This window comes from Varanus komodoensis, unplaced genomic scaffold (genome assembly GCF_004798865.1).
Source record: "Varanus komodoensis strain SLA01 unplaced genomic scaffold, ASM479886v1 scaffold9, whole genome shotgun sequence".
NCBI classification, from domain to species: domain Eukaryota; kingdom Metazoa; phylum Chordata; class Lepidosauria; order Squamata; family Varanidae; genus Varanus; species Varanus komodoensis.
Window position 1 is genome coordinate 16,206,349 of NW_025336598.1, and position 20,134 is coordinate 16,226,482.

Below are 20,134 nucleotides of genomic sequence, written 5' to 3' on the forward strand. Positions count from 1 at the left end.
TGATTTTAGTCTCTGCAAGTCTTCTTTCAGGATTCACCCTCCCAAAACATCCCATAATGTTTAAAAAAATAAAATTGTGTTATAAAGTATTTACAATCCATAAAAGCACGGCCTGACAGTCTAATAATAATATGACAGCACTAGTTAAACAGTATCAGCAGCATAAAACAGAATAAATGTGAAACGAACAGGCAGCAAAGAATGCAATGTTAAAAACTGAAAATTATATATAAAATGTAATCAGTGTGCATGTCTGTGCTCACACACCCGTGTGTGTTCTTAAATTCAGTTTTAGCATGCCCTGCTGAAAGCATAGAGGGGAGCTGTAACACACAAAGGAAGTCTACAAATATATATAGTGCACAATTGAGGATATCCATAACATGGATAGCCATGCCAGTTGCAATGTTATAGTGAAAGAAAATCAGTTGTGTCTATAAACATTGGGCTCAGTTGTTGTGTTAGGCGACTACCTTTACTGAATTCACAATGCACCATTAATAGACCTTTTTCCTGCACCCTGGAGACTAGCTTTTGATTCTTAGTTCTGTGCTGGAATATCAATAGCTTTTGTGCTCTCTACAATTGCTTAGAGATGGGGATTCCTGGAGAAAATAATTTTTGTGTGTGGGTGGAACATCAAATGTACAGAATCCAGGTAGACTTGCACCATTGATCTTCCTTAGAGCACAATGATCAGGCCTCATTAAGCACTACTAAAAATCCAACCCCACATCTTTTTCCAGGGGGAATGCTGACTACATTGAAAGAAATACCTAAAGAAGGATGTGGGTTTTCATAAATAGAAATTTAAATTCCTCTATGGTTGGTGCTCATATTTCCTATTCCAAGCATCCTTGTGTTCTGAAAACAACATTGGTAAGATGCAGCTATAATTTTATCATTCCTGTCTTCAAAAATATGGCAAGACTCAGCTGAGCAGTATCTGGGTGCTGTCGTGTGTGAATGTCATAATCCACATGCCAAATAAAATGTGAACACTAACAGCTGTTTTCCACCTGCACTCCCTCTTTTTCTCATGACTTGCTTACCCAAAATGCAGCCCTCATTGACAGTCACAGAGAACATTGCTACTGCCAAAACTTCAGAGATCACTTTACAGAGCCAGTGCAGTGTAATGGCTACTGTTAGGCTGCAGCCAGGATGTCTCCAGTTCATATCTTTGCTTAGCCATGGAGTTCTCTAGGTGACCTTCGGCCTGTTACTCTGTCTCCAGCTAGCCTACTTCACAAGTTGTTGTGAGGATATAGTAGAGTGCAAGGAACCGCATGTGTTGCCTTGAGCTCCGTGATGGAGACGGTATATAAATATGGTAAGTACACACATAGTTTCTAAATACATCAGAGCAATACAACAGTGGAACCAGCTGCCTAGAGAGGTGGTGGGATTTCTCACACTAGAGACATTCGAAAAGAAACTGGACAGCCATCTGAGTGGGATGGTATAACATGGTGTCCTGCAACAGCAGGGGGTTGGACTCAATGGCCTTCATGGCCCCTTCCAATTCTATTTTTCTATGATTCTGTGACCTTACTGTAAATCAAAAACTTCAGTGAACGATGAATAGGATACTAGTAAAAACATTTTTGATTTCTCTGGTGAGTCCCTACTTGGAACCACAGAACCTATTAATGTTAGTTGTTAGATAACCTGTGCTTTTGTTCACCTCTCACCAACATCGTTGGAATGAGCTTTGGAGGTGGCTATTGAAGAATCTTTCCATAAAGTGGTTAAAGCGAATAAGATCTTGGACTGGAGTAGCCACCGATTTTTGGCTAAAGTGAAATGTTGTAATGAATTCAAACATGTCTGGTCAGACAGACATGTAGAAATATTAATCCAGACAAACTTAGATGAGTCAAAGTTCTGCAGAGTGGCTTTGCTGGTGATTTTGCATATCCATTTCATTTACTACCTCCACGGAGTTCCCTTATAAGCACAAGACACGTAGTTGTATGTGTATGTTCTCTCTCACTGACATCCTTAACATCTTGGAGTGGCCATGTTCTTCCATGCATGCTAGCATGACTAAGTAAAGCAACACCTAAGTGGCTTAGGGCCGCTAATGTTCTTCTCCTCCATATGCTCCTCTCTGTTAGGTTCCCCACATTACCTCCATGGGATCTGCACTTGAACTGCACTAGACATATGTGCCATCTTTTAAGCTTGCGATTTATGTACAGTGCAGTACAGTGCAGTAATTTACCATGTTGGTAGGGGGAAAAGTAAGTACCAGTTTCAGTGGAATAACTACTGTCATGCTTATGTATTTCTGTTATTTTATTCAGTTAAATAATACTTTGTTCCTGGGATAAAAGCATTTCTTGTTTTGTTTGAGTTCCACCATCACTACCATCATAACCACTAAAATCATATTTTTCACTTTTGCAAAATTTGGAACCAAATTTCTGTTTTTTAAAAAGTAATTATTTAGCTGTATTGCATCGTATAGCTAAATGTGGATTGCACTGTACCAGGTGAAAGCTTGATTAATTCAATTCACTGTGCACATTATAGGCAATTAATCATTCATTTAGATATTAATGGAGTCTGTAGAAATGCTGTTCCTTGTGAGAAGTAATAGCAACAAAAGTATAGAAAAACTGAAGCCAATATAAATTTACCTATTGCAATGATAGTTACAAAGCTTGCAAAAAAAAAAAAAAGTTATGTCAAATGGTTGATCATCTCTAACAGCTGGGAACTTTTCTATTTATGTACAGGAATGATTTAACAAAATAAAGTATTCATAATCAGCCTGTCTTCCATGCAGAACTACCAAAAATGACATTTTGAAATATTTTAATTGCATATTCAAAATGCTGGTGGATATGCCAGAGCTTTAATTGGTTTTAGGATCTTATTCATGTGGCTTCATTTATCAAGTGGGATGGGGCTGTTATAAATACCACTAATAGCATTGTATTTTAATTTGTCCACATATAATACGAAATGTCATACTGCTATACCACACAATTGGAGTCCTGGGAATGTTATGTGTGGGGAGGGGAACACCCACACACATCTTCCGCACTGCAGGAATGGCTGCAAAGTGGCCATGCTTGGAACATCTCATTGATTCCACAGACTTCAGAACAAAAATGCAGCCATGTATATGCCCTGTAACATCTTTTCTTTTTTGCAAGGAAACCTGCATATCAGTGAAATTGGCAGCATTCTAAAACTAAAGTCATAAATAAATTTAAAAATAGAATCTGTGTTGTACTGTTGTCTAAAGAGAAAATATAGTTCAATCACCATTCAAAACTGATTTCCTACTAGTAATACTGAAATGCATGAAAATATTTTTCTTTCCTTTCTTTTCTGTAGGAGCCCCATCTGTAGGCAAATGCAAAGTCCTTAGATACTGATGTGGAATACACATGTATATTACAATGATGAACAAAACTATGCACTTAGTTATAGTAAGGATACACTTCTTTCATAGATCAGGTGTTCTAAATTAGATCCTAAGATTGAAAGGGATGTATATGAACCTTAGCTTGCACCAAATATTTTGTCTTGGATCTAGAGTTTTCTTTCCAGAAACAGAAGTGTGCCTCCCATTTGCAGAAGGACTTCCTTCGGCAATGGTGGCCAAAAGAGGAACCATATCTTGCCAGTTTCTGGCCCTTCCATGGCAGTGCCACGGAACCACCTCTAGTGATGTACTTGAGCATCTCCAAACTAATTAGAGAAGAATTATCAGATACCTGCTCATGGGACCTCTGCTTATGGGATATATAGGGTGGAAACTCAGTATTCCACCCTTTAAGTGCAGGTAGAGATGAGAGACTTGTTTGAGAAACTTGGTTAGTGACATACGGTGTGGAAGCTCTAGAAGTCTGTTACACACACAACCATGCTCACTATTGCCGTTTGGCATTTCAGGTCTCTAGCAGCATGCTCACTGCCATAGTGCTGTGCTGTCCAGCTAGTCTTTCATGCCAATGCACATTTTATTGAAAATATAGATCAGAGTGTGGATCAAAGCAAACAGATAGAGATAAAGAGACTGATGGTGTACTGAACATGGTGCTTCAGGCTATGCCGTGATCAGCTTACATATTTTCAAGGCTTATATTCACAGACTTATGCAAAAGTAGCAAAATGCTAATGGCTTCATCCAGATTACTATCCAAATGTGCCTAATTTGGATCCAGTGAAGTTTGTTTGTTTATTTATTAAATTGAAGTAACATTTTCTTGTTCATTTGACCATGCAGCCAAACCATGCTTTCATATTCTCAGTTACTGGTTATTGTAACTCTTTATTTCTAAAGGAAATAGGCGATTTGGAATTATTTTGCACTCACTTTACCAAGCATACTGGCAAATTGAGGGGGAGAGAAGACATTTATTTGGATCAAATACAAATGCCACCCGGGAAAGAATCCTATGGCTTCTAGACAGCATCTAGGGGAGTAGAGAGTACTTTTGATTCCCAGATCCAAAGCTGAACTCAGAGCTAGGATTATGTGCTTAGTTCCCTTTCCCCACCTTGCAGGTAGCAGGGAAATTAGTAAGCCAGCTCCCTCTCTAATGGTGAAAACACAACTTCTGAATAGGGGATTCTGGGGGCAAGAAGGGGAAGAGACTGCAACGGCCAGGGTGTGATTTTTCCTGTGTCCTTGGTAGACTCCTTCCCACCTCTCTAAAATTTTCCCATTCAGGCAGCTGAAAACAGCCATCTAGCAGAAAAGCAGAGCAGGGGGAGTGGGAAAGCAAAACTTGCCTCTGCTGCTGCTTCTGCTTCCTGTGGGATGTCTGTAATCCTCCAAGTTCAGAGGCATATGGGCATCTCAGCTCAATTGGGCCTTTAATTCCTAGTTCCCAGACTAATATGCAAACTGGAGTGCATATTAGTCCTCCTGTTTTCACACTTCTTTCTATTTGTGCTGTCAATCCTCCAATTAAAAAAAAATGCAAAAATAGGTTCCATGATAGAAATGTGTACAAAAAGGCATATGCTAGGAGAAATATGAATTTTCATTGATAACAAAAGCCCTGAAATCTTTTAGGGAAGCAGGTGAGAACAAGCTTCTCTCTGAAAGAGTTAGGAAATTAGAAGGCAGATCCAAGGGTGTCGGGTCACAAATTCAGGTACAGCTAGGGCAGTTCCGCCTAATCTTTCTGTTGTACAAGTGGTTGGCCATTATACTTACACAACAAAGAAGAAAGGTATAAGATAAAGGGGCAGGGAAATGTACCCTCAGCCACTTTGTACTGATCAGGTAAGTGCAAAATCTCTGCCCAAATAAATGCAAAAGAAATTCTGAAATGCCTTGTGAATGAGGCAGATGGAGAGATCCTCTCGTATGGAAGAAGACTTTCTAGTCACTAGAGGACAGATTTAGGTGTAGCACTAGCTGCACCCTTTCCCCAAAGCTGGGCAAAAAGCTTTTCCTCCAAAACCACGATAAAGTTTGTGGGGAGCGTACAGTATTGTAAGGATCTTCATTAGAGACAGGATATATTTTATGTATTTATTATATTTATATCCCACCTTTTTTCAAGGCAGCTTACATAATTCTACTCCTCTCAGTCTTATCCTTCTGATAGTCTTTGAGAGGCCCAAGGTCACCCAGTGAGCCCCATGGCTGAGAGGGAACTAGAACTCAGATTTCCTGAGTCCCAGTCCTTTGCTCTTAACCACACTACACTATACTCATTCCTTCCATATAGAATCATACATTGGAAAGGACACATTGGGACATTTCCACCCTCTGCTCAGTGCAGGAATCCAGCTTAAAGCATCTCTGACAGATAGCAGTATAGTCTCCAGCTGAATACTTGCAGTGCAGGCAGCCCATTTCCTTCCTAGGCAGTTGGTTCCATTTTCGGACTCCATGGATTGCATTTTTTGAGATGTTTGACTGAAATGTGGGTTTCTGTAATTTAGACTCAGTCATGGAGGGCAGGTGAAGTTCAAGATGAGGAAGGCAAATGGTCTCATTATCTTCAACAAGAGAAAAAAAGAGGAAACTAGGAACTATTGCCCATTCAGTCTGACATCAGTCCCTGGGAAAATTCTGGAGCAGTTTGTAAAGCTGTCAATTTGCAAACACTTTGAAATCTGTGTAGTGATTACTAGAAGCTAAGATGGATTTGTGAACAACAAATCTAGTCAGACTAATCTGATCACAGATTTTGATTGGGCAACCTCCCTGGTTAGATATGGGACTAATGGCCAATTTTGGCTTTCTGACTGTAGAAATTTGGGGGTGGGGAGTGGGGAATGAAGCTGAAGCAGGATGTCTCATATTGTGGCAGTCACTACCCCTTAAACCAGTATCTAAAACCCTATGATCTCAGCATGAATCTTTCCAGGCCAGCTATGGGAAGAGGGAGGGTGCTGTAAGTATGGATCCCCAACTCCAAGCTCAGAGCTTTTTCTTCTTTTTTTTCAAAGAAAAAGCTAACTACTGTATGAGGACCAGATGATTTAAATGTTTAAAATACAGTTTTGAAAGGCTATGCTATTTCCTTTTGTTTAGGTTATGTTTCATATTTGTTCTGGGCAAATTCAAACTATCCTCTGATCCCCCCCCCCCCCCATGAATTACAGAATGCTTAGCTGAAAGTTTTAGCATGATCTGCATCTGCATATTTCAGGCTTGGAAGACCTCCTTTGTGTTTTATTGTAGCCTAGAGTTCCATCAGCCAGGTACAAAATAGTGACTGCAACAGAAGGACATTTTCCAAGAAGTACAGAAAACAGAGCATGTGGTCAGCCCAGGAATGTGTGACTGGTAGCAAAATCAAGCACACAAGTCCTTTCACACAAAGTCCACTTGTAGTCCCCTGCCCTCAAGTATTCTTTTTCAACAAACTCTGTAGGTGATAGTAGCTTTTTAGCTGCTGCTGCTGTTAGCCAATTGGAGGTCAGAAATGCTTCTCCATCTACTGCTAAGTACCCAAACACCTGCTGATAGATCTGATCTATCTTCTGTCCACCCCTTTAATTATACACCAGTCTTCTAAATGGTCCTGGGCATTTTCATTCAGTGCACCACAATATCCCATATTGCTTCTTTTGCTACTGCTCTCACATGATGGCTGTGGCTAAGACCCCCTCATCCACCATACAGTCTTTGATGCTTCTAGGATAGAATCAGGGATCAGAAGTCTTGAGCAGACATTTCCTTGGTGTATTTCAGAATTAAAATGCTTTCTTTTTCCATTCACACGACCATGGATTTGATAGGGTTATTTAGCGATGCTTGAGGGATTTTGTAAATTCCAGTATGAACTGGCCTGATCTATATCTCCTGCAATGATGTGCAGATCAGAACATAGCTATCAACTTGATTTAGCAGGTTTCAGAAGTTGTTTTTTCAACTCAACATATTATCAAAAGGCATTTTGCTATGTGTAATTTAAGAGAAAGTATGTTCAAAATTTGTATTTAAATATACCACAATGGAAATGTGCATGCAGTTTAATGCATCAGCAGGGCAGAACTGACTTATGAGTGAACATACATGAGAGTGACATGGGCTGGAAGCAGACTGATTCGTCTGGGCCTCGGGGTTGACATATCTAAACAAACAAACCAATTATTCCATGCTAGAGGGGGAAAGCATGTTACAGTTTATGTTGGAAGAGTTTATGCACTGTTGTTCATTTGTAAAAGACTGAGTTTTCCATTCAAAATGGATAGATTATGTTTAGGTACCTTCCACCTAATGAGAAGGAAGAACTCCCTGGATGCTGGGAACAATAGATGGCAAAAGAAGTAGGGGACGGCAGAGAATGAAGTCACTGCAGCAGTTGATGTGAGCTTAGGTGGACTCCGGGGGATGGTGGAGGGCAGGAAGGCCTGGAGGAATGTTGTCCATGGGGTCACGATGGGTCAGACACGACTTCACAACTAACAACAACAACAGCACTGGGAAAACTTTACTGGGTGTAGAAGGCCAGAAATCCACACTAAACCTTATTCTATGTTACACTGCTACTCTCTGAACATTCTCAACCAATTAAACACAGACCAGTAATAGCACAAACCACTGGAAAATTTGCCTGTGGAAACCCCTTTTGAAATAAGTGAGAGCATTACGAGAGCATTCCCATTCTTTCCTAGATCGGTAGTGCTCTTGTGCACTCCCCACACATATCAATGGGGTTTGTGAAGCAAAACATTCCTGAGGATTGGACCAAGTACATTTTAACAACTGAATTTTGCTTGAACATGCAGAACATTCTCAGTACATAAATTGACACTATATACAATCAATATAGATTTCTATTCAGATTTCTCCGAGTCTTAATGCAAGTGTAAATTTAAACACTCGACTGTGAATTAGAGTTAAAGCAGCTCTCTTAGGGAAAGGGCGACCTAGCATTTTCCATATGCACTGTCATGTTCCATCCCTCTTCTAATATTCATGTATCATTAACATTCAGTATTGAATGAATTTAGGCCTGGGCTGATAAAACTTGGATGGAAAACTTACCAATTTCTTGGATATATTTGTCATATATTCTGCTTAATGAAGCTGGGCCATTTTACTTTGAAATTTCTGTCTAATTTGCAAAGATAATAAACCAGATCTTACCTTTTGCATTAACATCATTGTAGGGTAAGACTTCTGATATGGATATTTACGTTGTCAGCTACAAGTATAAATTTGGTGACAATGAGTCCAAGATATTCAGTTGGTTCATACATTCACCTGGATGAGGATCCATCTCTTTTGTCCAGGAGAATATGTGATGAGGATGCTATGCACATACATCGAGATGGCATTCGCCCTGATTTAGGCAAATCTTGGCATTTTGATTGGAAGGGCATCTGGAAACAGAATAAAAGCAGAGTACAATCAAACTGGGCTTATGAATGTTTCCATATATGCATTGTGCATGCCTGCTCCAACACATGTATCAGATCTCTACATGGATGACTGTATGAACAAACTCTTTAGAAATGCCATCTGTGTCAAATGATCCATAATAAATACTGGGAATGGAAGACCTCAGTTTCACATTCGGATTTTCAAATGCAATTATTTTAATGCATGCACCTTTTCCACTGCCAGTTGCTTACAGAAATCATATCAAGGGGCTGCCTTTATAATGGAGAATGTTGAATTGGAGAACTTCACCAAGGATATGTTTGATATGTATTTTAATAGTTTATTGAACCATTTTGGATTTCCTGTGTTCTCCCTCTTATAAACAAAAACAAAAAACCTTTGGCTTCAACCAACAACCTCTTTCATCCACAGTAGCCTTATTCACAGAGTCGGGATTGGGCACATGTTTGCGGGTCTCTGTTACTGAGGGAGCAATGGGTCAGTGCGGTATGGTGCCCTGCTTGGCACTCCCCACTACTAAATGTGGTGCCATAATGCAAGGTATGTGCATTTGTCAGAAACATGCACTGTTCACCTTCTTATTTGCAGTGTCGAGGAGTGCATGTGTCAGCCCAACAGTGACAGAAAGTCTGTGCTTATCCCATTTTAGGCATCACTCGGTAAGCAGCAGAAGCAGGCTCTTAGGGATGTGCGATCTTCTTGTCCCACGTATATTCATCACACCCACTTTTGTAAATGTCTTGAGCCTTAATTCGGTGTTTGATAAAATGTGTTGTTGAAGCACATCAGGGGGCAGACTGTGATGGTCCTGTTTACCCCTCTATTGTTGCTTTCGTTGTGCTGAGACTTTGGAGAGTGACCATTTAAGGTGAAGACAAGTAAAGCACTGCATAAAGCCTCTCCATATGATATGAAATGACAATTTTCTGTACTTCTTGCTTGCCTGAATAGGGTTTGCACCTTAGTTCTGTTGTGAATTTTGGCTTTCTTTGCTTGAGCTTCCCCTTTTCTTCATATGGTATGACTTTATCAGTGGACTTATTGTTCCACTGTTATTAAATAATAAAATGATAGTTTGTATACCTCTGAACATACTTGACTCTAACAGTAAATAATTGAAGCCACAATCCTAAGGATATTTAGAAGAAAGTCTTACAGCTGCCAGCATTGGGAATTGTAGGACTTTCTTTTGTTTAAACTTGCATAGAATTGTACCTTCAGGAGGCTGCCATTTTGATTGTTGGAGCTGACACTGACTGATGATTTAATCCTTCTGAATAAATATGGCATCTCAGTATGGTTGAAAATTAGAGGTTATTAGAAGGTAACAGGTTCTCTTGACCATATAACACTAGCAAAATCATGCATGGGCTGGAATATTAAAAAAAGCAATCTGAAATTGCTTTCTCCAGTCAAGAAAAAATCATGCTTTGTTATTAACAGGATTTATTATGATTGAATGACCTTTAATGAGTGACATGAGTGATTAATACTGAATAAATAATATTTGCTTATTTTTACCCTTCCTTATGCATACATTCAAAGCAACTGCTGGTAGTTAATTTTAACCTGTAATTAATCACATCAGTCAATCAGTCCTATTATCTCAAGTAATTAGACATCTAGGTCCCACTAAAAATAACATGGAGTTAAGTCTCTCTTTCAGAAAATGTACCCTGGAATAAAACATGTCCATGTCTAAAATACGTTAATCAAGGGGAAAGTTGTGGCTATGATGACCCTTCTTTTATGCTTAGGTAATCAACCCTACCCACAATCCCATGTGCACTTAGAAATTCTTTTTACAGCTGAAAGGATAGATTCCTTCAGTGCCCCAGCATCCTGGCAAAGCAGCCCTTGCTCATGCAATTATCCTGCTGTTGGCCTCAGCATTCTACCCTGTTCCATATGCCAACCTCTCCTCTTTTTAGCTTTCATAATTGGGCGGAGGGGGGCTAGTAAATCCAATTCATTGTTTTGTGAATGATGGGAGACCTTTGTGATCAGTCAAGTACTAGCATGCAGCTCTCCTCCTCCCCTCCTTCCTGCTGTATTAGACACTATGCGCAGATAGGGTATGGTTTTAATAAAATTGAGATTGCATCTGCTGAAATGGATTCATCACTGATAAACATGAACCAGTACATCAATGATAGCGATGTGATTTGTGTGCTCTATAGTCATTATGCAAAGTACAATGTTACGGGCTAGTTCCAAACCCTGGGATGAGCAACTCCATAAACAAATTAGAAGTGATTGATGGCAAAAATGTATATGATAAAGTGGGTGACAGACCAGAATTTGGCTGCAATCCTCAAGAAGGGTTTCCTAACAAGCTGGGCTTTGCCACAGTCGTCACGCATTCCAATGGGTCTTGCATGTTGGAATGTGCCTTTTGTGTTTGACAAGGGAATAAAGGAATGATGAAGTGCCTGGATAAGCAACTTTTATCTGTCCCAATTCGGAAGCCTATTCTTTCCAACAACCATATAAGCATATGTTCAAAGGTAAGCTTCTCTGGATAGCATCCATGCCTGTCCAGATGTCTAGTGTTCCAAAAGTGGAGGAGCTGTATTTTGCTTTTTTCCCCCCTCCACTGAGATCTTTTTAATCTCAGGTGTCTTTTCAGTATAAACATATGTAGTCCAGGATAAATAGGCTTCCATCCTCCAAAGCTAACTCTGGCATGATTTCAGTGCCCGTAGAACATTCCACATCAGCAATGTTTTATATGCATGCTATCATAAATCTCCAGCATTTGTCCAATCTTTTCTGCTTGAGAAACAGGATGGTGCAGCATCCTTTTCAGAATTTTATCTGGCATGATACCACAGTCACTCCTTAGAGTGTGCCGTCAGATTGCTAGCAGTAAACTGTGCACGTTACTGAGTAGTTCCCATGAACTGCAGCCATAGTTGGACTTGTTTAAAACTTGAAAGTTCATGGCCTCCTATTTTCTAACGCTTCATGGTCTTGAACCAAATATTCAAGTGCTATTGCACTGTGTATAATGGATAGCCCACTTCCACCTGGTGAGGATGTACTTTTACATTCCTAGCAATATAAAGTGTTAGAATAGGCAGGAACATGGAAATCATCTAGTTTAACCCCTTGCTCAGCTCAGGATCTCTTGCTTTGGAAATCTGATGGAGAAATAGCATGTAACTGAAACAGAAGAGAAACAGATTTGATACCATTAGGGTGTGAATCCATATCCAAGGTTTGCTCAACAAGAATCTGCACAGGCACCCCTGTGGTTCTTGGCTGGACTGGGGAAGCCAAAACCATACTCCTATCCAAAGTTACTTGGAAATAAGCCATACTTGTGAAATTGAGATGCATTTCTAAATAAACAAATATAGGACTGTGCTATATAACTACACTCGGGGCTTCCGTCAAGAGTTTATAGCTACCCTCATGTGTACTGAGGGCCCACACATCCATCCAGACCACTGATAATAACCCCTCCTCTTCACCATTCCAGCCAGCTTGTTCATAGCTCCTTGCTATGGTCCAGACAATGGTGGTAGTGAAAAAGCAGTCTAGATACCATGCATACTGGCCCCTTGCTTGTCAAGCAAGCAACTGATGACAAATTGGTTAGGAAGCAATAGCAGCAGATAGCAATGGAAATAAGAAGACAGACTCCTAGAGAGGTGGTGGGCTCTCCCACACTAGAGACTGTGGGATGGTGGGATTCAAAAAGAAACTGGACAGCCATCTGAGTGGGATGGTGTAACATGGTGTCCTGCAACAGCAGGGGGTTGGATCCAATGGCCTCATGGCCCCTTCCAACTCTACTATTCTATGATTCCTAGAGGTAGAGGATTTGGTGAGGGTGCTTTTCCCAAAGACCCTCAGCAACTGGGAGACAGCATTGACTGTGACAGTATACATATACATCATGTTACAAAGTAATTTTCCATAATCAGTATGTCACCATTTGTCGAAGCACACCAAGAACAGCTGCACTGGAGAACTGAAAAGGACATCTCAGTTAACCTTCTCTCTAATGCATGACCCATCAGAATTCCCAATGGATGTGATCCTGGGTCAGAAACAGCAAGCCAGTATTATTTAGCGTTCTATGCAGAGCTGTAATAGGAAAGGTGAGGGTATCATGCTGCAACCTGGAGACAGCTATTGGACTAAAAAGAGCCAAAGTAAAACAACCCAGCTTGCTAAGTCTTGCCAGCCGTGCTACGTATTCCACTGCTACCACATGCGCACCATCCTGTCTGACCAAGTGTATATAAATGCCACTGCACTGTTCTTAATGTGTTAGAGATTATCCATTTAGCTAACTTTAAAAGTTTTCATTTAATAGTAATCTCTTAAACCTCAACAGTACATTTTCTTTATCTCAATATCCTTCCTGGCAAAATCAGTCATCTGGGTTGAACTTAAGTCTGACTATTTGACCAGCATTCCTTTTCCAGCAACAGCCTTTATATTAGGCCAGAGATTGGGAACAGGTGGCCCACCAGATATGGTGGAAAGCAGTGGCAACCAGTTCCTGGAGGACTGAACTGCATGTGCCGAGTAGCCTGCCCTGTATCCCCAGAGCTAATCTTCAGTATGCTGGGCATGGGATGGGATCTGGGGATGCTCTTATCTGCCTCTTGCAGCAAATGTCTTGGGCTGAGCCTGCCACTTTCCCTTTCCCAAATCTCTCAGTGCAGTTGTTTCAACCCATGTTGCTCCATTCACCTGCACAGTAACGTGACAGGAAGTTTTCATTTTGCAGCGATACCTATTGGAACTCTACTTCACCCTCAGCTTACCTGTGTCAAGGTCTAGGATCTGAGCTTTAATACAGGAAGCACTTCACAGATAAAATCTCTTGTTAGGGTGGCCAATGCATCCTTCTTTACACAGGAGAGCCTTCTATTCGAAAGACTGCCAGAAGACAGTCCTCTGTTTAAACAGCTGCCTGGTTTGAAAGCAAGAATCAGAAAATGGGATAGAGCATGGGGACTTGAAGTTGGACATCTGGCTGAGTAGACATGCAGGTCATGGCCAATTCAACTATGTTCACATGATTCATATTGTTAAATTATACTGAGTATTTCTAAATTTCATTTTATGTGTAATCATTATTTGCAAATGCTATGCAAATCAGTGTCCTCCCTTTTCTTTCTTTCTTGAGAGGGGTGCAAGAGCTAAGTGGCCACAATTGCAAGATGTGAAAATTTATAGAGACTAAGACAATGTAGATGGGGGTGCTGAAGCTGCTTGAAACTAGGTGATGAAGATCAGAATGGGACCTCTTGCTCTCACCAGAATTCTTTTCCATGGTCTGTCCTGTCCAGGAAGTGAGTTGAACTGAAATCAAATGCACAAACACTAGCAGTTTTTCTGTGCAAAGTACGGAAAGTACGTAATTCTTTGTACAAGTACACAAAGCCTGCCAGTCTTGTGAATGGAAGCAGAACTCTGCTTGAACTTGCTTCCTGCTGGATGGACTTAGGGAAGTTGGGCTTAGGGAAAAGAGAAAGCATTCCAGAGTCTGGGCAGCCAAGCTGAGGAAATCTGACAGATTCCTACCCCCACACTGGATTCCTCATGCATCCCTACTTAATACTGCTTTTGCTGGTCAAACCTGCTTTTGTTCTTCAGTGGAAATAGCTCCTAGCCAGTATCCCTTTGCTCTGGAAAAAATTGTGGTCCAAGACACCCTGCAGCTTTCTTTATGAAGCAGGTAAATTTGACAGAGATTAACTTATCCAAGGTTGTTTAGTCTGCTGAGCAGTAATTTGAACATCTCTTTCTGTTTTCTGTCCACAGCATATTCGCAGTCTTTTGTGCCATCGATGGCAAGGTATCAGTGCTACCGGGAATGCTTCATAGTTGGGCATATTCATAGTCTGGAGTTCATTTATCAGTCAACATACATCCTTCGAAGGGAACTTAGGCCTTTAAATGTGAGATGGCATGTAGATATTTAGCAGGTCATGCTGCATCCATAAAAGTGTTGCACTGCTGGAGAGGCTGACTCCTTTCTCTCATGCAGCTATTAAAAGCCCATGAGCGCTCTTCAGGGCCAAGTGTTGGAGGCTCTAGGGAAAACTCTGCACAGCCTTTCCTTCCCATCCCCAGGCAAGCATCCTTTTCACTTCTCAGTGTGTTTTTTTTTCCAGATGTTTAGTGTTCTACAAGCACATTGGAATAAGCACAGAAATTCTTTGCTGAAAAAAAGATGAAAATTGGTGAATATGGGGAACAGGCAGAGAGAAAGATGAGCTGCCTTGAATTGTGCTCCATTTGTTACGGAATCACCATGTTATTGGATTTGCTTTTGCTTTAGTTGCATTACTCATTTATTAAAACAATTATTTAAATGTCTGTCACACACATCATACGGTGTACATCAGTGTAGATTTACACTTGAGTAAAATACTCTTTATTAAAAGGACAATGGGTATGGGGGCATCTTTGCATATTTATAGGGAAAAAATCACGCACTGTCGTGGACTAGGGATGGGCTAGGGAAGCAGTTAAGGTTGATGGAAGCCGCATGAGTCATTCAAAACACAGACATTAGTGATGTGCCTGAGAAGTGCATGCTAATTTCGTTATATCCCAGTTAAAATGATTAAATATAAGTTTGCTCAACTAATTACAGAGATAATTCTCAGCAGATGTCCCAACCCTGGTCTTGAATGTATGGTAATTGGCATGCTCTTAATTGTGACTAGAGGCCAGCATTTGGAAGGAATGTAGAGTCAAGGGTGTGCTCTAAGGAAACTGAAAAGGTTGCTGTAGGAATTAAGACCTGTTGAAATGCAATCACTCCTGTGTGAGCACACCAAAAAGCTCTTCCTTTGTTGTTCTTGTCATTTGTTTGTTTGTGTATGTAAGCTTTTAGCATACATTAACTTGGGAGTCCTTGTAGCAATCCTGTGAGGTAAAATGGTTTGTCTTGTTCATGTTGAGTTAGGGACAGAGACCAGGAAATAATGACCTGACTAAAAATATGGACCAAGTTCATGGCAGAGGTGAGATCTGAACTGGTTCATGATTTTACCCTCAAAGGTTCTATTTGGTCATCTTCTCCTCACATGATTTACAAATGTGTGAAGGGAAAATGTACTCACTGACCTGCCATTGCTGTTGTGTCCCCCATCTCTGTCCCACCCACATCCACACCATAATGGCCTTTGTGCAAAGTTGACGTGAGGGTGAGCAAAACTTCTCAAATTGTAGTCCCCCCCTAGACCTTGCTGCCTGGAGAAGGACGTCTGATTCAGAAGCTTCCCAAGCCTCATTTTTCATTGATATATACACGAGATGGTAAAACTGTTGCTGGTGAGATTGATATTACCTGGAGGGAGAAACCTGGGCTAAGCATGGCAAGGTGATCCCACACTCATTCGTAGATAGTTTTCTAGTCTAGCTGGAAAGATGGCACAGGGTCACAAATTATCTCCTGAGGTAGTCCATGGTGCACAAATGTTGCCTTCAGACTGGCTCTTTTGTTCAAGTGGAGAACTTATTGAAAGTAGCCCACAGTTATCATCTAGCAATGGCTCTGAAGCTCAAAAATGTCAGCAGCTGCCTTGAGCCATGGTAAGTTGGGCCATGGTAAACTGGGAATCTGGCTCTGTTGGTGGGTGTTCCTAGCATGGCTGACAATTGTTGACCTACTGTTCTATATCTACATTCATATAAGATGATCCCTCAGGATCTGACTGTGCACTTTGCATCTGTAGACTTTTGGTGTGGTACGTGTAACAGTCTTAGCTTGTCTCCAGCAGCAGGTTGGTTTTGATTCTAACTCTGTCTCTGACAGGGGAATAGGGATGGAGTAAGTCAGATCTACTTTTTCTTGCTGGGTCAGCCACTGATGAGTAGGGCCTTCCAACTCTGAAGACAAGTACTTTGGTGAAGTGTGTTCTTGCAGCAGTGTGAGTATGTTGCTACGAAGCAGGTGTTTGTGTTGCAGAGGCTGTAAGTCACCCCAACCTCTGTCGAAAGTTCTGTGGACATGATACCCTGGTCACTCTGAAGAATGTAGCATACATGAATGTGTCCTTGTTGTTTGTATATTCTATCTGGATGCCATATTTCTACAAATGTAATAACAAATGTACATATTTCTTGTACTTTTGCTAGAGCTTTCCCTGTACCGTGACTTGCCAGTGACTTGTGACTGGATTAGATCTTTACTTGGACATCAAATACATCCTGATGGAATTTTAATATTAGGAAGTCAATTGCCAAGAGATTATTTTGTATTTGTGCATAATGTTGTTTTCCTGTCCATAAGGTACAAGAAGTATTTGCAATCTGGCTTCCTTTCCTGAATAAGCATGTTCCCAAACTATCCTCAGGGGCATCAGACTGAACCTATAGTTGCTCCATGGAGTCAAAATACTGAGGAGTTATGAAATTGTGATAACTTGTTGCAGTTGATTAAAACTTTACTGGCATTCAGGTCCCATTGACACAGAATATTTTATTTATTTATTTATTTATTTATTTATTTATTTATTTATTAAAACATTTCTATGCCGCCTCTTAGGGAAGTTATCAGTCTGAACTCACTGGGATTGTAGTGTACCAAGTACTGTATTTTGCAAAGAATTCCTTGGAATTCCTTTTTCTCTTCAGGGAATGGTAGCCAACTGATTGCTTCCAACTTGCTGTCATCTGGCTTCATGCTATTCTACTGTCTATAAAAAACCCCCCAGAATGTTTTCATTTTCTCTGTCCTGCCAAGGACTTGCTGGAGGACCTTCTCATGCTCCTCTTTGCCACGTGCAGCAGGGATCATGTCATCCACAGTAATGTGGATATCAGGAATGTCCCAAACCATGCATATTTTTTTGCTGAAATTATTTATTTATTAAATTTATATCCTGCCTTTTTCCTACAAAGGGCTCAAGGCAGCTTACATCTCCTCCTCCATTTTATCCCCACAACAACAGCCCTGTGAGGTAGGTTGGGCTGAGAGTCTGTGACTGGCCCAAAGTCACCCAGTTGGCTCCATGGCCGAGCGGGGACTAGAACCCAGTTCGTCTGAGTCCCAGTCCCATGCTCTTAACCACTACACCACACTGGCAACCTGGTGCTCCCACATGGGGTGTTAAAAATACATAGTTCTGCACTTACTCGGTAGGTATCCTTACTAGTAACCATCCTTCTCATCCAAGATTGTGAATCACCTTTTTGCCAGCAGGGCTCCATGACACATTTTTCACTATACAGATTGAAAAGTGTTGTCAGTTGACTGCTTTGTTGAGTTCCCTATGATCCAGGAACAATCTGAGTGATCCATTCTTTGTGTGCGTGTTATCACCCTGCTGTTGACCCATGCTGTTGGTTTAGTTATGACTTGCTAAGTGGTTTTGAAATTGTAATGATAAGACATGGAATCTTGCTACTGCTGTGCACCACAGGTGGTCCTGTGTGCTTCACATAAATATGATGTATACCTGGAGAGTGCCCCAAACCTTCAAAAACTTTTTTAGAAGTCCACTGTTTCAGTTAGAGAATGCAGGGCTACACCATGTACATGTCTTATTGGGTCAAGGGTCCATCTGGCCAGGAACTGGAGTTTTTGGGACCATTCTTGCAAAGATCTCTGACAACACTTCTCAGTTTGACTTCTGCCCCTCCAAAGGCAACTAGTTTCACATTTTTTTATTCCTGCCTGTGCTTTATTTTGCAAGTATTATGTGATATTCTTAGAAGCACCTTGAAGGCCAGCTGTGATGACTGGGCTATACTGGGCTTCTGGAATTCTTGAGTAGCTTGGCTTGCTGATACTTGGTATCCTTGGAGAGATGCAAATGCTCAGGTTGTATCCTGCACATTTTAGAAAAATGATTCTTGCTTGCATACTTTTTGCAGGTCGCTCTGAAACCTGGGCACTGCCTGGCCTATAGATATGACTGCTTCTACTGCAGGGATGTCTTTTGTGGCTACTAAGCTTTCTGCTGAAGAAAACTGCCCTGGTGTCTTTCTTCTTTTTCAATAAGTTCTGGGACTGTGTCTCTTGAGTTGAACTGCCTTTTGTAGTCATTTTTGTTGCCTGGGCCCTGGTGAGGGTCTTTGCTGTACAGATGGTAAAGGCTAGAACAAATGTGGTTTATCCTAGTTCTCCATCTCCTCTGATGGGGGTTCAAAAAGAGCTTCTCTTTGAGTTTGGTGTTTGAAAAACTGAAGACATCTTTATGTGTGAGCATTAGATTGTGGAAACTCCACATTTAGAATGCTTGGATTTTCTTTTTCCTAAGTGCTGTGAAAAAAAATAGTCTATGCCTACCTCATTGTAAGGAAGTTGCCAGAATCAAACTGTTCAAAAACAGGGTTTCTTCTGAGCTCACAATACTTGTTAAATGAAGCAAGTATTTCTGTTAGTGACTTGATTTCAGGGTCTGCATAGCTATTAAGGCTGCTGATGTACGTTTCTAAAGCCCTTTCTTCTGTGCAGTGCAGTTTGTGGCATTTCCCCTTTTTTTTTCTTTCTAGTCTTCTGTCTCTCTTCAGCTTTCATAACTGTTAGATATCCTTATAGTCAACCTTCCCTTCTTATCCTGGGTTCCCAATAAAGCTTAGCTCAGAAGGAGGTTTAATATTCTCCATGCTTTTCTGGTACTAGAGAGGAGTGCATTGTATACTCACAGGCCTGGACAATCAAGGTGTAACAAAATGGGATGGGACTATCTGAATACATCTGACTTCCTGCCATTATGCACAGAAGGTGGGAAACAGTCATGGGAACATCTGTGCCAATTAAGTGCAGTACCAAACATTTATATATTACGCATGTCCCCGATGAAGGAGCTCACACACAGGCTGTTATTTCTGACCACCTCAGTATCCTTGCTCCTGGGCCTTGAAGGGGGGGGGGGGGGGGGCTTAGGTTTTGTCCATGTTCTGAACCATATCCTCAAAGTAGCCTCTTATCTGGACAACCGGAGTTACTTAGGAAGTTCTCAAGTCAAATGTGACGTATCCCAATCCAGCACTGCTTCTCTTGGGATTCTAGAAGAGAACAAGCATGGCCTCTTTATCTTCAAAAGAGGAGGAGGAATTTCTTCATGAACAATTGTCACTGTTCAAATTCTCACTCCTGCGCAACTTGCTTTTTAAGTTCTTCTTTTAAATCTGTCCACCAATACCCCACCCTCTGTGCCTGCTAAGCCTCAGCTCCTTTCTGCACTCTGCCCTTCCGGACCAGATCTTTCATGGTGCCATATGCAAGTTCTGCATTGCCCATAGTGGCCTATGGCCATGTTTCTGAAATGCTGTCAGACCTGTAGCCTAAGGTAGAACCTGGAAAACTGG

At 41.0% G+C, this 20,134-nt stretch overlaps 1 protein-coding gene across 6 annotated transcripts in view; it reads left to right on the forward strand.

Annotated features, from left to right (window-relative positions):
- The window catches only part of PCDH7 (protocadherin 7), a 400,111-nt gene that overhangs the window by 226,665 nt on the left and 153,312 nt on the right, over positions 1–20,134 (forward strand). The window contains exon 7 of one of the 6 annotated variants that reach the window (XM_044418138.1): positions 16,600–16,620. The exons of the other annotated variants lie outside the window; for them this stretch is intronic. Within the exon in view, the coding sequence (XP_044274073.1) occupies positions 16,600–16,620 (21 nt within the window). The remainder of the gene's footprint in view (positions 1–16,599; positions 16,621–20,134) is intronic. 6 annotated transcript variants of the gene reach the window in all.